This window comes from Oreochromis aureus, linkage group 7, assembly GCF_013358895.1.
Source record: "Oreochromis aureus strain Israel breed Guangdong linkage group 7, ZZ_aureus, whole genome shotgun sequence".
Classification (NCBI taxonomy): domain Eukaryota; kingdom Metazoa; phylum Chordata; class Actinopteri; order Cichliformes; family Cichlidae; genus Oreochromis; species Oreochromis aureus.
This window is the reverse complement of record NC_052948.1, coordinates 5,134,914-5,153,330: the sequence shown is the minus strand read 5'-3', so window position 1 is coordinate 5,153,330 and position 18,417 is coordinate 5,134,914. Positions and strand designations below refer to the sequence as shown.

General features: G+C 39.6%; 1 protein-coding gene across 1 annotated transcript in view; it reads right to left on the bottom strand.

Annotated features, from left to right (window-relative positions):
* Window positions 1–6,826: 6,826 nt before the first annotated feature.
* The window catches only part of LOC120441057 (receptor-type tyrosine-protein phosphatase eta-like), a 33,350-nt gene continuing 21,759 nt past the window's right edge, over window positions 6,827–18,417 (bottom strand). Inside the window, exons 5-13 of the mRNA XM_039614721.1 lie at window positions 17,016–17,273; window positions 15,255–15,512; window positions 11,424–11,681; window positions 10,780–11,052; window positions 10,230–10,499; window positions 9,839–10,102; window positions 7,947–9,303; window positions 7,802–7,846; window positions 6,827–7,695 (exon numbers count right to left, since the gene is read on the bottom strand). Coding sequence (XP_039470655.1) covers window positions 9,089–9,303; window positions 9,839–10,102; window positions 10,230–10,499; window positions 10,780–11,052; window positions 11,424–11,681; window positions 15,255–15,512; window positions 17,016–17,273 — 1,796 coding nt within the window. The 3' untranslated portion in view covers window positions 6,827–7,695; window positions 7,802–7,846; window positions 7,947–9,088. The remainder of the gene's footprint in view (window positions 7,696–7,801; window positions 7,847–7,946; window positions 9,304–9,838; window positions 10,103–10,229; window positions 10,500–10,779; window positions 11,053–11,423; window positions 11,682–15,254; window positions 15,513–17,015; window positions 17,274–18,417) is intronic.

The window sequence follows — 18,417 nt, the reverse complement described above, 5'->3', positions numbered from 1 at the left end:
CGCTCTCCTAAAGGTTTTAAATGATATTAGATGTAACTGGGACTCCCAAAAGCTCTCAGTCCTGGTGCTACTGGATCTAAGCGCAGCCTTTGATACAGTAGACCACGCTATTCTTTTAAACAGACTGAAACACATGGTGGGCCTCTCTGGTGCTGTACACAACTGGTTCACTTCCTATCTCTCAGACAGAACTTTTATGGTGAGTATGGATACATGCTCCTCTAAGATCCATGAAATGACATGTGGTGTGCCTCAAGGGTCGGTTTTAGGCCCTGTACTTTTAATTTGTATATGCTCCCTCTTGGCGGCGTCATCAGGAGGCATGGGTGAACTTCCACAGTTACGCTGATGATACTCAGCTGTATATCTCCGTGTCTCCTGATGACACCAGGCCAATGGATGCCCTTTTAACTGTATTTTAGATATAAAATCTTGGATGGCAGAAAACTTTTACAGCTTAACCAGGACAAAACTGAAGTTTTAATCATCGGTCCTGAGGCTCAGAGAGAGAAACTCTTGTCTAAATTACAGGCATTTTCACTATGCCCTTCACTACAAGTGAAAAACCTGGGTGTTATTCTTGACTCTGAGCTTGGTTTTATCCCACATATTAAACATGTAACCAAAATTGGATTTTATCATCTAAAAATATAGCCAGAGTCCGCCCTATTCTCTCTCGGGCCAACACGGAGATGTTGATGCATGCTTTTATTACCAGTCGCATTGATTACTGTAATGCCCTGCTCTCTGGTCTCCCAAAAGAATATTTCACCTTTGCAACTTTTGCAAAACTCTGCAGCTCGTGTGCTGGCGAAGACCAGGCGGGCCCACATTACACCGGTTTTAGAATCGCTGCATTGGCTCCCGTGTGTTTCAGGATCGATTTTAAAGTTCTTTTATTGGTTTTAAATGTCTTAATGGTCTTGGGCCTTCTTATCTTTCAGATCTGCTTTTACCATACGAACCCTCGCGGACCCTGAGGTCCTCTGGTACTGGCCTTTTGATTGTCCCTAAAGTCAGGACACATACCCACGGAGAGGCAGCTTTTCAGTGGTATGGTCCTCGACTGTGGAACAGCCTGCCGGAGGAGCTCAGGGCCATGAGAACGTTCATGTTTTTAAAAACAGGCTCAAGACCCACCTTTTAATTTAGCTTTTAACTAACGTTTATTTATTTAATGCTTATTTATTCTATCCTGCTATTCTATTTATATTATTCATTTAGTTTTACCTAATACCCGATTGATTGTATTCTTATTCATTTTTATCTTCTTACTCTGTTTATACTTATATTTATATTATATCCCACTCTTATTTATTTTATCTTTTTATCCTGTTTATATTCTTATTAGGTCATATCTCCAGTGTTTCCTCGGAGGGCTCTCTGCACGGGGCTGTGATCGACCGTGGCTGCTGGGGCCCTGTGGGTCCTCTGAGCCTGGCTGGGGGCTTCTTTGCCTCCCTCCTGCTGTGTGCCCAGCCTGGAGGCTGCGGTCTGTGATCGGCTCCCGGTGCAGACGGCTCCCTGTGATAGTGTTTCCTCACTTGGCTAATGCGCACCCAGCCCAATTTTACTCTTTAGGTGTGTGTGTGTGTGTGTGTGTGTGTGTGTGGGGGGTGTATCATGACCGCTTCTGTTAATGACAGTGCGGGGAATGAGTGGGAGGGTGGGGTGGGCTGCTTTTAACCATGTAAAGCACTTTGTGCTACAGTTTGTATGAAAAGTGCTTTATAAATAAAGATTGATTGATTGATTGATTGATTAGGTGGGGGCTATGTAGCGGGCCAGGGCTGTTCGGGGTTCTGTTATTACAGTTATGTGTTTGTTGTCATGTTGTTATGGTGACGAGTGACATGCTCTCTCGGCGACTGTGTTTCCAGTGAGGCGCCTTTTTGTGTTGTTGTGTGGTTGCAGCGGAGCAGTGAGGGGCGGCAGTGTTCTCGCGCAGAGATAAATAAATGGGTGCTCCCAAGTAGGGATGGGTACCCGGTGTCCGGTGCCATGATGGCACCAGTTCTGACATAAGCGGTAGTAACCAGACCGAAAAGCAGCGCGCACATTTCGGTGCTCTATTTCGGTGCTTTTTTTTTCCTGAGCCAATTCTAGCCAATCATTTTACGTTTCGAGGATAGTAGGCGGGGCCAGGTGCGCACGTTCTTTTAGAGCAGAGCTACAGATTAAAAATGCCCAAGGCGAAGCGGTCAAAAGTCTGGCTGTACTTCACAGCAAAGATGCAAACTCAGCAGCCTGCAACAAGTGCTTTAAGCTGATACTGTGATACTGTCAAAGGTAACACCTCAATGTTATTAAACACCTGGCGACGCATAGCGGTTTTTTAAAGCAGAGAAATGCGCCGTGTTTGATAACTTGCAGCGAGACCTCACACCGTGCACATCTACTGCGGGTGTGGTGCCTGTTATCGGACCGGAGTTAGCAACATCCCCAAAAACCGAAGAGTAGAGTCCTGGCCCCTAGCCCTGTCAGCGTAGCAGAAATGATGACGGATGATGATGGCAGCAGCAGCAGCCGTTCTTCTCTGCGTGGTAGCTTCATGTTGTTAGGTGTGTAATTAACGTTGAGTACGCTAACCACATTATTACATTACATTGCATGTAAGATGCATGTAAGATGAACTAGCAAACACCGTCGTAGTTACATGCGGCTGTCTTCTTGTTTGATGGCAGATACTCCCTTCACCCTGGCCAAAAAGGCTAAAATGACCAAAGAAAAAGTGGAAAACAGCTAAACATGAGAGGTTTTTGGACAAAGTTTGTGTTTTTTCCATTGTTTAAGCACTGCTTCCAGCCAAGAGTGATACCATATATGCCCTATAGCTGCAGAAAAGGCTAACATTGCTATCTTTTTACAAAAAAAAGCTGAACATGAGAGGTTTTTGGACCAATTTTGTGTTCTCCATTCTTTAAGCACCGGTTCGAGCACCGTTTAAGCACCGGCACCGTTTCAAAAGTACCGGTTTGGCACCGGTATCGGATAAAACCTAAACGATACCCATCCCTACTCCCAAGAAACCTCTGTCTCCTCAGTGTCTGAGCTCGCCACAATACTTTCTTCTCACATGTTCATCACTCCTACTCTCGTCTGGATTATTTTTTGGTCAGCAGCTCACTGCTGAGTGATATTTCAGACACTGAGATTCACCCTATAGCTGTCAGCGATTATGCTCCTGTATCTTTCACATTAATACACAAGAAGAACATTGCGCAAAGTAAAAACTGGAGATTTAATATATCACTGCTTAAAGATGAAGACTTTATTAAATATTTTTTAAAAGAATGGACTCTATATTTAGACTTTAATGACACTCCCGGAACATCAGCATCTGTTCTATGGGAAGCAGGGAAAGCTGTGATGAGAGGTAAAATCATTTCTTTCTCATCACATAAAAAGAAAAAAGAAAACAAAATTATTCAGGACCTAAAAAAAAAAACATCAAATCCCTAGAAGAAGCCTACGTGTCACACCAAAATCAGGAAACATTGAACAAAATACGCAAAACAAAACTAGAATTAAATGAGATAATTAATTTAAAAAAAACAAAATTCTTAGTACAAAGACTACACTTACAAAATTATGAACATGGTATTAAATCTGGTCAATTTCTAGCTAACCAGCTAAAAATAAATAAAGAAAAAACAACTATATGTGCTGTTCACAGGGCTCTAGAGTGCGACCAAATTTTTCAATGGTGCGACCAGTGTTGGTCAAGTTACTTGAAAAAAGTAATCAGTAACTAATTACTGATTACTTCCCCAAAAAAGTAATCCCGTTACTTTACTGATTACTTAGTTTCAAAAGTAATTAATTACTTAGTTACTTAGTTACTTTTTAAAAACACAATTTACAACCTGAATAGGTGATAAAGCGATAGATCTTTCAGCCCAATTCTACTTTTTCTGCATAATCCATCATACAAAATGTAATCAAATGGAAATGTCTCTTTTTAAAACTTGTTTTATTAGTTTTAATCTTTTAACTTTATGCATCAAGCAAAAATTAAATTATATGCAACATTCTCTGACTGGAAGAAATTTGTTTAACATTTAAACCTATTTTCTGCACATTCCAGCACATAAAATAAAATATTTTTTGTGTTTACACTCACTCTTTCAAATAGATGCAAGTAAAACACAGCAGAAAATAAATAAAGTCAAAGACTAGTTGCTCTATTTTCACCTGTAAAGCAGGACTGGGGTAGGCGGAGGCTTACCCTGGTACAGGTGAGCCGCAGCGGTCAGTGGAAGACTCATGAGTTTCTCTGTGAATTTCCCATTACAGTCGTGGCGCACTCGGCGCTTGCTTGGAAGTTTAGGGGTTTTTCGCTGTAAAAAGAAGTTTTCTTCCACGCACAACGGACGCTAATGTTTTTGTCACTTTTATGGAATCAAACTCAAAATAAGGTCAGGACTTCCACGCTTTAAAGCGCTGCACGCTCATACTCTCTCCCATACTTGATATATTATCCATTGTTGATCTGCAGACAGCTGTTGTCACAAAGCGTCGGCGCTCGCTTACGTCACCATCATGAGACATTCTCGCAAAAAACTCACGGTTTTAGTAGTAGCAGTAACGCAGCGTTCCTATGGGAAAGTAACAGTAATCTAATTACCGTTTTTTCAATAGTAATCCCTTACATTACCCGTTACTTGAAAAAAGTAATCGGATTACGCGTTACTGCCCATCTCTGGGTGCGACTAAAAAAAATATTTGGTCGCACTGTTCGGGTAACAAAAAAAAAAAAATCTCTTCAACTCTCCGTGTGGTCAACAACAGACACACATTATGCCCCTATCGTGGACTAAACCAATCAGAGATAGTCAGGGGCGGGACCTCTCTGATTGGCCGTGGTCCAGTTGAAAGTGGAGGTGGAAGAGGGAGGTGAGTAGCTTGAATAAAGCGATATCGATTCATTAAATCCTGAATCGACTTTTAAATATAAATGTGTTTTGCCAGAAACTCCAGATTCTCAGATTAAAGCTCAAAACTATTTCAACAACCACCAAACAGTAAATGAGAGCAGGTGCACGGATTCCACACAAAGACATAAACCCAGAGCGGACCCGACGCATCAGAATCAGCTTTCTCTTTCTCGGCTTTCTCACCCGATGGCACGTAGACGGACACGCTGTTGGAGCTCCGCGATTCTGATGCGTCGGGTCCGCGCTGTTTACGTCTTTTTGCGAATCTAGTCTGAGCTGCAGGTTTTGTCTCTCTCCAACCAAAATTCACCGAGCCGAAATTATGCGAAATTGCAGAATATTGCAGAATATTTTTAAGGTTATCTGCTATAAAAAGCCAGGCCAGAAAAATCTCCTTCATGTTTTTCTGTGTTTTATTCTCAGTTACTTTCACACAAAGGCATCTGCTGTGATGTTCACAATTCTGATGAAGTCTCACATGTATCAGTACTGATAAATAATCAGAATTATAATATTTCTGACTGTCTGAGGCTAAATTGAATCGAATCAGGACTTTGAGAACCGGAATCGAATGGATTATTGAAATCAGTGATGATACCCAGCCCTAGTGAGTAGCCTTGGCCTGACAGAAGTGGATGTAGCTGTGGGTAATAAGAAAAGATGAAAAGAACTATTGATAACTTTTGTGTTAAGTTAAGGCCTGATCCGTCTGAAATTCATAGCCAGCTCTGACACGGTGCCATCAATCTTTGAATGCTGAAAAAGCACAGTGTATCCAGAAAACACATTATATGCTGCAATAAATGCACTGCCCATTAAGTGTCCCCTCTCCCCACTGCCTTTCAGCAGCGTGCAACAGCAAACAGGTCTTCAGAGGAGGCCGAGATGATGATTAAGTTTAACATTTTCTACAATATTGACAAAGCACTTAAAACTGCGGTGTTAAGCGCAGTTACAAGTAACGCGTTACAAGTAATGCGTTACTGCCCATCTCTGGTCACCACCCATGTTGAGGAGTTTGCCCCCTCACATATACTAATGTGCCACAAACAAGACTTTAATATCACCAACCATTCCTATGTTATTACAGTGTATCCATATAAATGGCCCACCCTGTATAATCACTATAATTGAGAACAAATAAACACATTTGACTGTGACAGCAACATTCTACAAGACATGCTGTGTAAGTAAATACAAACAACAAGAGTTTGGTCTGCACTTCTTGAAAGATCATATTTCACAAACTCAGTTTATAAGGTTCACACCGTCCGCACAGTATATCGTGAAGTCTGCAAGTTTTTGAACAGTTACATTTGTTTTGTGCCCAAATTATTCTGCAGATCATTACAATGAAAGGTTAGTGACCATGTTTGCATAGCCCTTTATAAAAAAAAAAAAAAAAAATGCTTTCATGATATAATTGTGTGTCGGGTGGTGATCAGGGCTATCGAGACTAACAAGCAGAACATTGAATGCCACCTCTCCGGTGGGGAGGGAGCCTAAGATTGTTTAACTTAAGTTCTGTTCTATAGCAAATTTAGAAACAATGTTTTAAGTAAGCAAATAAGTTGGTGTTCTAAATAGTATGATTGTTTCCTTTAAGGAAACCAGGAGAGATGAGCCCTCTGTCACAGATGGTGTGATCAGTGAGGATGGTCACCTGCAGGTTCAAGGTCATTGTATCTCCAACCCACATGCACTGCTACTGTACTTAAGGGAAGTTGCGACGATGTTAAAGACGTTCTTCTGCACTTACATTTGGATCACCTAAATCCATGACAGTCATTCAGGCAGTAATGGCACGACTGGAAACAAGCCATGCTTAAAATATTACAACATACCAATCTTCTGTGTTTGAATGCAAAGGTGTTGTTTGAGCTAGAGACTGCACTTTTAGTGGTACAATAAATACATTTTATTTTGATTATATAAGTAATTTAACATGCAACACAAATTCGTGGGAAGCCTAAACTTCCAAGCACTAGTGGTTCCCAACACTGAGCAAAAGGATCGAATCATCAGTGAGACATATACAGTATTAAGAAGCATTTATAAAACATCTTAGCAATACAAAAATATGCAATTATAGCAAAGTGTCCAAGACAGATAATCCATTATTGCAGTTTCGTCCACTGTCAACATTCATTAATGTTAAAACAAAACAAAAAAAACCCCTCAGTGTTTGAATCCAGGAAGCTAAATGACTGTTATCAAAAGCCTGAAAGGCATAAAAATTAATCTAGCAAAATGAATATTCAGTTTTTGTGATTTCCCTCAAATTCCTCTGCAAAGCCATATTTGGAGTCTGCTCTCTGCTTCGTGTAATAAGCCTCAAAGTCCTCAACACTCACAGCCACATTTCTGCTTGAACCACAGTTTAGTGATAAGGTTTGTTCAGAAAAACACTAACATGTCATGATGCTGTGTGGCAAGCAGAGAGAGGACCCAAATCCACGACTCCAGAGACTTAGGTGAGGACAACACGAGAGAAAAGAGAGCGACAGAAACTAATACACAAAAGGAACCTAACAACAGCAAACAAGAAACCATGGCCCAGAAACATAGATAAACTAAGAGTCACTAAAAGAACTAAACCAATCAAACCTTAAACCTAAATCCTCTTCTTAATGCAAAGGAAAGAAAAATGAATCCACTCACAACACTGGGTCACATACCCAGCACCGTGGCATCACATTACATTTGAAAGATATGCTCATGTTTTCTGATTTGAAGATTTCGTATTTACATCTTGTCTCTATTAAAAAAATAGAAAAAGAAGAAAAAGCAGCAATTAGAGAAACAATTTTGTTTAAGTATATCATGCATACAGTACAACAAAATGACAAACACACAAATTTTACCTTAAAGATTGAATCTGGATGTCTGGTGATTCTTTTTTGGCTGGCCTACAGGAGTAGATAAAGTATGTAAACTGTAAATTTAGAATTTATTCATATACACGGAGATTTAACGATAATTTTTATATCGCTGGTGATAGTGGCAAACCTTTCTCAGTAGATAATAAAGCCGATGAGGACACTGAAGAGAATGGGAAAAACCGGTACCGATACACCAACAGCAACACTAGTGATAGCTACAATGTTTGGAAAAATTGTAATGGAGAAATGAAGAAAGATGTCATTAGACATTTGTAAAATCACCTTATACGCAAAACAAACAAACAATACTGTGCTCTATTAGAGTTGTTAAACATCGTGGAAACAATCTGCAGTGTGAAAATATTGTGTGACACCAGTCGATTTCACCAAGCTAGCAGAATTGTCTGGCATGTGTGGCTCTTTAATTAAAAAAAAAAAGAACGGTGTATGTAAAAGTATAAATATATACATATATTTATATATAGATCATCAGATCATTAGATATAAAAAAAATTTTTTTTAAAAAGGGTGAGAAAAACACTCTCAGTTAGCCAAAATAATAGTATTCAACATACTTGTGCATCGATAAATCTGTGCTATGTCACTTTCTGTTCTGTTATCTCCAGCCAGAAGGATGAACATGAAAGCCATAAAAAGTGACCACTGACTGTGGAAACTAAGATATAAGAGGACTGAATGAAGTGTGACATCAGATGACACACCACTAACATCACTCTGATTTAAAAAACAAACATCACCTGAATATCAAAAACCTTTTTCAGCTTCATAACTGTGAGGAAAATGACACATTATTCTAAGTAATTGTTTCACCTTCAGCAATGAAATAAAACGAAGGAAAGACAAAATAAATAGATTAAAAGATAAAGCTGTTAAAAAAGGGGCAAGAAAAACATTCTCAGCCAGCAAAAATAATAGTTTTCATCTTACTTGTGCATCGATAAATCTGTGCCATGTCACTTTCTGTTCTGTCATCTCCAGCCACTGCTGTGACAGTGAAAGTGTAGCACACTCCAGGAGTCAGCTCAGTAACATTTACTTTAGCTTCAGTCACAGTCTTATTTATTTTTATTATTCCATTTGTCCACTCTACTCTATAGAATGACCTTTGACCCACTGGTTGAGTCCAATTCAGAAATATAGAGGATGTCCTAATTTCACTGACAGTAAGATCCCTGATTACTTCAGGCTCTGTGAGTAAAATGTAAATACAACTCACAGGTTGCGTTGCAAACAGGTGAACTGTTACTCTCATAAGGTCCACTTTTGGTGATCAACTACTCCTGGTATCAAGTCCACAAAGACTGTGTTTGTAGTTTGATTGTTTACATCCGTGCTGTTCACTAACTGTCCAGCACTATTTAGCACAACACTGTAACTGGAGACCTTCCCTGTCACCAGTGTCCAGCTCACTGAAAGGCTAGTTGTGGTTGTTATGGCTGTAATGTTTAAGACTGCTTCAGGTACTGGAAAAAAAAAGGAAGATTCAAATTAAATGAACATTAGTATTGATTACTAGAGGCTGAGTAGTAACAAAAAGAAAATGTCAACCAAATTTACTTGTATTCTGACCAAAAACAAGTTTAAAGATTTACTTTTAGAAGTTTATATGACATCAGTAAGAACCCTGATATTGTTATATTTTGGCTTGAGGTTGAGACCTTTCACAGAAAGGTTAGAAACTAAAGAGCAAAGGTATCGAGCTAACAGCTACTGACTATTAAACAGGGAGGACAATTTTTTATGAAAATTGTAGGCTTCAGCTTTTCTGAAGCTTTTATATCTGCCTGCGGTGCCTGGAATTTGGCCATTTTTCTCTGTCTCTTTTCTCCTATCAATTCCACTTTAAGAAAAAAACAATGCTATAAATATAAAAACTACAATATCAAAGTGATCATCACACATAACCAAGCTCTGACAGTTTGTTGGAGATCACTAAATTGCAAGATGGATGAGGAAGACTTAACTTGGAAGCACATTTCAGAGATTTGTAAGACATACTTGTGTAACTCTGTGCATTTTCCTCTGTGGATTTGACCCCTGCTATAACTGTGAACACAGAAAATGTGTACAGTTCTCCAGGGGTCAGATTATACAAGGTGTAGGTCTCATTCTTTGTTGAATCATTCTTTATCTCGCTGCCATTCTGTCTTGCTATGACCAGGTAGGAGTAGGAAGGCTTGTAATCATTTTGTCTGGACCACGTCAATGTGATAGAGGTCATGGTCACAGTCTCCACTGTGAGGTTGGCCACTGGTTCGGGCACTGTAGAAATCAAGGTTCACAATAAAAAGGAGCATTTTTAATTTTTTGAAGTATTCAAGTAACAAAACACAGACCAAACAGCACTGATACGTCAACAGTTTGACTGAGTTTATATATTAGTTCTTACTTGTGTAATTGAATGCCTTTTCCACCGTAGATTCACTTCCTTCTCCAGCTTTTGTTCTGACTGTGACACTGTAGTTAGTTCCTGGGTTTAGATTCAGTACAGAAGTGCTGTTATCGGTGATGTTTGTTGAGTAAATAAGTCCTCCTGTGTCATTGTAAGTGTCAACTAAGTATCTGTAATATGATTTGACCCCCAGTGGGTTTAACCAGTTCACGTTTAGTGAAGTAGTAGATTCAGGGCTGACTATTAGATTCCTCACTGGGTTTGGCACTAAAAAGGATGACAAATTAGGAAACAATGTTAAACAGCAGAAGTTAAATGAGTGTCACTCATAACATCAATATCCCTGATTTGATAGGAAACAAGGACCCATGTTGCATGTCATACCAAACTCTTCACACCATATTTCCTGTCTATATCTTAACGATAAACTGTCCAACACTGACACTGATATTATGTTCATTAATATGAAGTGTTCTTGCTGGCCAATAAAATCATGCATTAAAAACAGACAGTCTGATGGCTTTGGTGTTTTTTTTGTTGTACTTACAGGTAAAAGAAGAATTCTGAACAACCGTGCTGCTTAAATTTCCAGGTCCAATAGTTTTTACTGTTACAGTGTAGTTGGTTCCAGAGTCAAGGAGTGAAAGCAAAGTGTTATTTTGTGTGGAAGTTGTGTTTTGACTGGGACCACCCACAGCCTGATAGGTGATACTGTATATGATGTCTGGAGCTCCGATCATCTCATCAGGTGTTGCCCACTGCAGCTGGAGTGAGGAGTTGCTCTGTCTACTCAAGATGATGGAGCCAGGAGGTTTGGGAACTAAAGGGGACAAATAACATCGTCTTAAAGTCATTTTGCTAATTTAAAGAAGTACAAAACATATCAGTCCCACTAAAATATAATAAATTAAGTCTACTCCTATGTTTCCAGGTAGGGTGCCACCCTTTATCTACAGACACATGTGATGGGTTTTTTGTAGTTGTTGTTTTTAACTGTTTAGATGTTTCTGCATAACACATTTAAAAACAGCAATTCATGTTTGAAGCATTCTAATGGAATCCAAAGTTGTTCTCATGGTCTTAAAAATACAGTGGCTTTTGTTGTTGATGTTGTAATGTGATTTGCACTTCCCAGCCACCGTATAAAAAAAACATGGCGATAAAGAAAAGAGATTAGGTTGTTGGGCTTACCAGTGGCAAATGACACCTGGTCAGATGTATTCCAGAAGTTTCCAGCAAAAGCAGTCACTGTGATATTATAGAGTCTCCCGGGTTTTAAATAAGTAAAATTGGTTGTTGTGGCCACTGTTTGACTGGAGTTTGTAAACACTAAGTTTTCATTGGATATATTGACCTGATAATAACTAATGTTTCCTCGAGGCAAAATCCAGCTGATGCTTAAGGTGTTGGTTCCTTGTGTAACACTAATGGTCCCAGGCTTTTCAGGCCCTGTAGAATAAAGATGTAAATCGCATTTTAATAACACAACAAATGCATTATTAAAAACAAAAAACATATTAAACATAATATTACAACTTTTAGCCTGCATATACAGTCACTATTTGACTTTCCCTCACTACTCGAAATTATGTACAGGGCATAATGTGTAGAGTCTGAGCTTTGATTTGAATAGGTTCACATTAACATTTAAAGAAATACTTGATTGACTTTAGTTGTTTCATTATTTAGTGCAGTTTAAAAGTAACGACACAAGCGGCAACTTAACTTCCTGTTAAAGCTTCACCTTCATTTAAGTCACAAAATTAAATAAAGACAATCTGACTAAATATGTACTTGTTGTCTAAGGAGCTTGGAAAGAAAAGCGTCTGGACTTCTTTAAGTTGCTTGAAGATGTTTCACGTCTCATCCGAGAAGCTTCTTCAGTTCTAGGGTCAAATGGTGGAGAGTCCCAGATTTAAGCTCTGTGGGAGTATCTCACCGAGGAGGGACAAAGGACCCCCTGATGATCCTCTACCTAATTACATGAGCCAAGGTGTGAAAACGGGTATGGGTCACAGTCAGCCAAGGTTTCGGGTGAGCTCATTGTGAAACCTGGCCCCACCCTATCATGTGATTTCCTCAGGTCAGATGGCCCAGGATGTGAGAGGGCGTTAAGGCGTCTGGGGAGGGATCTCAAAACTGGATTATAGATGGCAGACAGTTGGTGTCGTAAACCACCGCCTCTGTGTAAGATGTTTGCTCACAGTGGACGTAAATGGCTTCTTTCACTCCTCTTTCAAACCATCTGTCCTCTCTGTCCAAATGTGAACAGACCAAAAATGTGTACAGACCAAAAATGTGTACAGACCAAAAATGTGTCCTTTAGATGCAGATGGACCGCCGAGTGGAGGTGGCTCTTATGTTGTGCCATACGTAACGTATACGTAACAGGACAGGACTCGGCGGTCCACCTGCATCTAAAGGACAAAGGTCACTCTTTCGAGGATGCCAATGTGCACATTAAATCTGGGACTCTCCACCATTTGACCCTAGAATGGACGAAGCTTCTCAGATGAGAGATGAAATGTCTTAAAGCAACTTTAAACTCAACTTTCCAAGCTCCTTAGACTACGATGACCTGGATGACTGAGAACCTTCACAGACATATCTGTACTTGTATTATCTCTATTGAATACAATGATTGTTCATCTACAGCTATGCTGAAAAAAATAACTAAAAACTGATTAATTTTCCAAATCCTAATTGGAGCCAGTTGTTTCCTTTAAGGTCACGAGAAACACCATTATATGTGAACCATGCCTTGGTCGCAACACTCAAAGGACCTTCTTGGATAAAAGCTTTACAGGGATGCAAAAAGCTGGAATGAGCTGGAAAATATGATAAATTAAATTCTTTAGTTTTCTGAAAACTGTATGTCTTCCTCTAGTTTTCTTGGCTCTGGCGATTATTTCTGTCTTTAGCTATCATGACTAATTTTAATTTTGTTTAGGATGACTTCAGAAACAGCTTCTATAGCCCTTTAAGATGCTCTAGTATGATTTTCTGTACTTTCCACTGTGAAGCTGACTACAATACAACTACATACAAAGTAAACACTGACACAAGGTGTAGATCTCATCCTCTGCATAGTTCAGTCTTTTTTATTTTTTTATAAGGTATATTGCAACAAATGTCTATGTAAACGTTCTAATTAAATTCTGACTATCATTCTATACAATACAATAACTATAGTTCTACAACTGTTTATTAATACTCACAATTTCGTATCAACAATCTGTATAGTTTAATTTTTCATATTTCTATATAGCTTTTATATTTTTAACCATATTTATATCCTGTTGATAGCCTGTACATACTTACAGTTAAAGAATATTCATAACATACCTTTATACTGTGTACATTGTAACATACCTATAATAGATCCATATTTTGTAATACATCTATATTATTGCCAAAGCAATTTCTGGATGGATGCAAACTGCATTTCGTTGCCTTGTACTTGTGGCATGTGCAAAGACAATATTAGCACAACACTATGTTTGAAAGAATAAAGGCACTGCAAAGCTACACCAAAACCTCATCTCATCTGTGCTGCTTTGTGGACAATGTTGCCAACTTTGACTGCTTTGTTGCATCAGGTTCTGGTTGGATAAAAACTGTTAAAAAGGAACAATGCGATCTTAACTGGATGAAGAAATTTGATTTGACAGGAGAATAGCATTTGGATTCTATGTATGTATCAGATACTCCTTAAAACTTCATACATGTGTAAACAGTTTGGACCATGAAGGTCAAAACGTATATAATCATCCAACCTGAATCTTGGAAATATCTCACTAATACAATACACAACAAGGAGTCAAAGGAGTTTGCAAAGAAAAGCGTCTGGACTTCTTTGAGTTGCTTGAAGATTTCACCTCTCATCCGAGAAGCTTCTTCAGTTCTAAGGTCAAATGGCCGAGTCCCAGATTTAAACCCAGTGGGAGTATCCCCAAGGAGGACAAAGGACCCCTGGTGATCCTCTAATCACATGCACCAAGGTGTGAAAGTGGGTGTGGGACCTAATCAGCCAGGGTTTGGGTGAGCTCATTGTGAAACCTGGCCCCACCCTATCATGTGATTTCCTGAGGTCAGATGGCCCAGGATGTGAGTGGGCGTTAAGGCGTCTGGGAGGAACTCAAAACTGGATTATAGATGGCAGACAGTTGGTGTCGTAAACCACCGCCTCTGTTCAAAGATGGTTGCTCACAGTGGACATAGATGGCCTCTTTCACTCCTCTTTCAAACCATCTGTCCTCTCTGTCCAATATGTGAACACTGGCATCCTCGAAGAGTGACCTTTATCCTTAAGATGCAGGTGGACTGCTGAGTCTTGTCCTGTGGAGGTGGCTCTTCTATGTTGTGCCATGCGCTTGTGAAGTGGCTGTTTGGTCTCTCCAATGTAGAGGTCCAACATAGACATAGAACATAGAAGAGCCACCTCCACAGGACAAGACTCAGCAGTCCACCTGCATCTTAAGGATAAAGGTCACTCTTTCGAGGATGCCAGTGTTCACATATTGGACAGAGAGGACAGATGGTTTGAAAGAGGAGTGAAAGAGGCCATCTATGTCCACTGTGAGCGACCATCTTTGAACAGAGGCGGTGGTTTACGACACCAACTGTCTGCCATCTATAATCCAGTTTTGAGTTCCCTCCCAGACGCCTAACGCCCACTCACATCCTGGGCCATCTGACCTCAGGAAATCACATGATAGGGTGGGGCCAGGTTTCACAATGAGCTCACCCTGAAACCCTGGCTGATTAGGTCCCACACCCACTTTCACACCTTGGCTCATGTGATTAGAGGATCACCAGGGGTCCTTGTCCTCCTTGGGGGATACTCCCACTGGGTTTAAATCTGGGACTCGGCCATTTGACCTTAGAACTGAAGAAGCCGGATGAGAGGTGAAACGTCTTCAGCAACTCAAAGAAGTCCAGACGCTTTTCTTTGCAAACTCCTTTGACTACGATGACCTGGATGACTGAGAACCTTCACAGACATACACAACAAGGACCTACTTGTGAAGGTAGATATATAGCTGTTATCTCCCGCATTTGACTGGTTTACAGCAGCAGCAGCCACTGAAATGATGTATTGGGTGCCAGGGGTTAAGCCTGGAATAGTAAAGAAAGTTTCATTTGTGCGGCTGGAGACCTGTTGTGTCCCATTCCACTGGATTATGTACCAGTCAACACCCCCATCTGGTTTAGTCCAATTTACAGACACAGATGTTGTTGTGAAACCAGTGAAAGTAAGGTTCTTGACCACAGCAGGTTCTGTAAATAGAATGAAAAAAGAGCATACGTATAACTAGTCAAAATCTGAAATGACATTTTTTGATAATTTACATTTGACTTAGAAAATGGTGAATAAAGAAATCATCCTTGTAGATTAACAAAGTAAAAGGTTGTTAGACCAACAAAGACAAGTCCTGACTGCAACACATAAGAATCAAGAGAACTGATTGAAGTGCAAACATGAGAGGATATGTGAGTAAAGGTAATAACAATCACAATCAGACAGTTGATTTAATAAAAACGATGACTTGTAGAACCAAAGATTTTGTCGTCTTTATAATCGTTACTTTTTTGAGACAGAAAAAGGAATTTTAAAAAATAGTCAAACTAAGAAAAATAATTATTTAAAAAAACAAAAAACAAAACAAAACATGAAGCAATAATATGAATCCGAGGACACTATGCAAAGCAACAGCAAAAGCAGAGACACAGCATACACACAACAAACCCACACGAAGGAGTGCGGTTAGAACACATATCAAGTATAAGACGGTAGCTCAAAAGGCGAGTCAGCTTAACAAAACTGCACATAAGGACACACAGCTGACATATATGTGACCCTTGTCATATCTGGACATGCAACAATACAGTTTCATTTCATGATATTTGCCATCATGGAAGTCTTTTAGCTACACAGTGTCCTCACAGAACTGACTGACTGTATGAATAACATGTCATGGTCCGAGTGAGCAGCTGGTGTTTCTCGTCTGCCTGCTGCCTTTATCCTGGATCCGCCCTGGGATGGATTCCTGGCCATTTCCACTCACCTGTCTCCCATCAGTGGTAATCAGCCAGGCTGCATTTAAACCCAGCGGGGCCATCTCTACGTCACTAGTCTGTCAGCTATTTGGACATTCATTGTCTACCCTGCTTGTCCTCCTGTCCACTGTCTCTTCTAGAGCTAACCACAACCTCAGGTTGTAGACAGTAGAAACTAACACTTATCATAATACCGCTCACTCGGCTTGCTTCCCCTGTGCCTGAAACTACCTCACCTGCCAATAAACGCTCACCCCAGTCCTTCTCACACGTTCCTATGCTCAGTTCCCTTTTTCTCTATGCTAATTTTCTCAAAAACCTGTATTGCAGTGAATATCTATATAAAAAGCTCTAAAATATTGTCCTTTTAGAGTTAAAACTATTAGCACAACACTATGTGTGAAAGAATAAAGGCACTGCAAAGCTACACCAAAACCTCATCTCATCTGTGCTGCTTTGTGGACGATGTTGCCAACTTTGACTGCTTTGTTGCATCAGGTTCTGGTTGGATAAAAACTGGTAAAAAGGAACAATGCGATCTTAACTGGATGAAGAAATTTGATTTGACAGGAGAATAGCATTTGGATTCTATGTATGTATCAGATACTCCTTAAAACTTCATACATGTGTAAACAGTTTGGACCATGAAGGACAAAACGTATATAATCATCCAACCTGAATCTTGGAAATATCTCACTAATACAATACACAACAAGGACCTACTTGTGAAGGTAGATATATAGCTGTTATCTCCCGCATTTGACTGGTTTACAGAAGCAGCAGCCACTGAAATGTTGTACAGGGTGCCAGGGGTTAAGCCTGGAATAGTAAAGAAAGTTTCATTTGTGCGGCTGGAGACCTGTTGTGTCCCATTCCACTGGATTATGTACCAGTCAACACCCCCATCAGGTTTAGTCCAATTTATAGACACAGATGTTGTTGTGAAACCAGTGAAAGTAAGGTTCTTGACCACAGCAGGTTCTGTAAATAGAATGAAAAAAGCGCATACGTATAACTAGTCAAACTCTGGAAGGACTTTCTTGATAATTTTATATTTAACTTAGAAAATGGTGACTAAAGAAATCATCCTTGTAGATCAACAAAGTAAAAGAATTGTTAGGCCAACAAAGACAAGTCCTGACTGCAACACATGAGAATCAAGAGAACTGATTCAAGTGCAACGTGAGAGGATATGTGAGTAAAGGTAATAACAATCACAATCAGCCAGTTGATTCAAGAAATATGATCACTTGTAGAATCAAAGATTTTGGCATCTTTATAATCATTATTCTTTTTTGAGACAGACAAAGGAACTTTTAATAAACAGTCAACAAATTAAGAAAAATAATTATTTAAAAAAATGAAGCAGTAATATGAATCCAGCCATGAGGACACTATTGCAAAGCAATAACAAGAGCTTTGTGTTTTGGCTTATTATACAGTCTTTGATTTCATTGCTATTTAGGTTCTAGTCTCTTGGTTTCTGTTCTGTGCTCCTTCTGTGTTCCATGTTCCCTGTGTCTCCTCAGTCAGTGTCTAGTCTGTGTCTTGGTGATTCCATGTTCTTAGGTTTTGTTCTTTGTTTAGTCATCTGTCTACCCTGTCAGCCCTGTCCCCTTTTGAAGTCTGCATTAGCTGCACATTCTTCTTTATATTGTTTATTCGCGGTTGGCAAACAACAAAAGGTGCATTACCGCCACCAACTGGTGTGGAGTGTGGACCGAAATGTAAAAAAAACAAAACAAAACAAAACAAAAAAAAAAAAAAACCCATTCAAATCCTCCCAAACAAATTAGTCTGCCTTAAAAACTAAAATATAGCCTGGTAACTTTCACTTCTCGTTTTCTGTGAGTTTATGTTATGAAGGACTTTTTCCAGCGAATAAAGCTGCCGTTCTAAGTTTATTTTTTCGTGCACGAGTGTCTTCATTTGGGTCCACATCCAGCCTGCCACAGCCACACGTGACATAAACAAAACTGCACATAAGGACACACAGCTGACATATATGTGACCCTCATTTCACTAGAAATATTCTTATCTGGACATGCAATAATACCGTTTCATTTGCTATCATGGAAGTTTTTTATTTAAAAAGTGTCCTCACAGAACTGATTCACTGTATGAA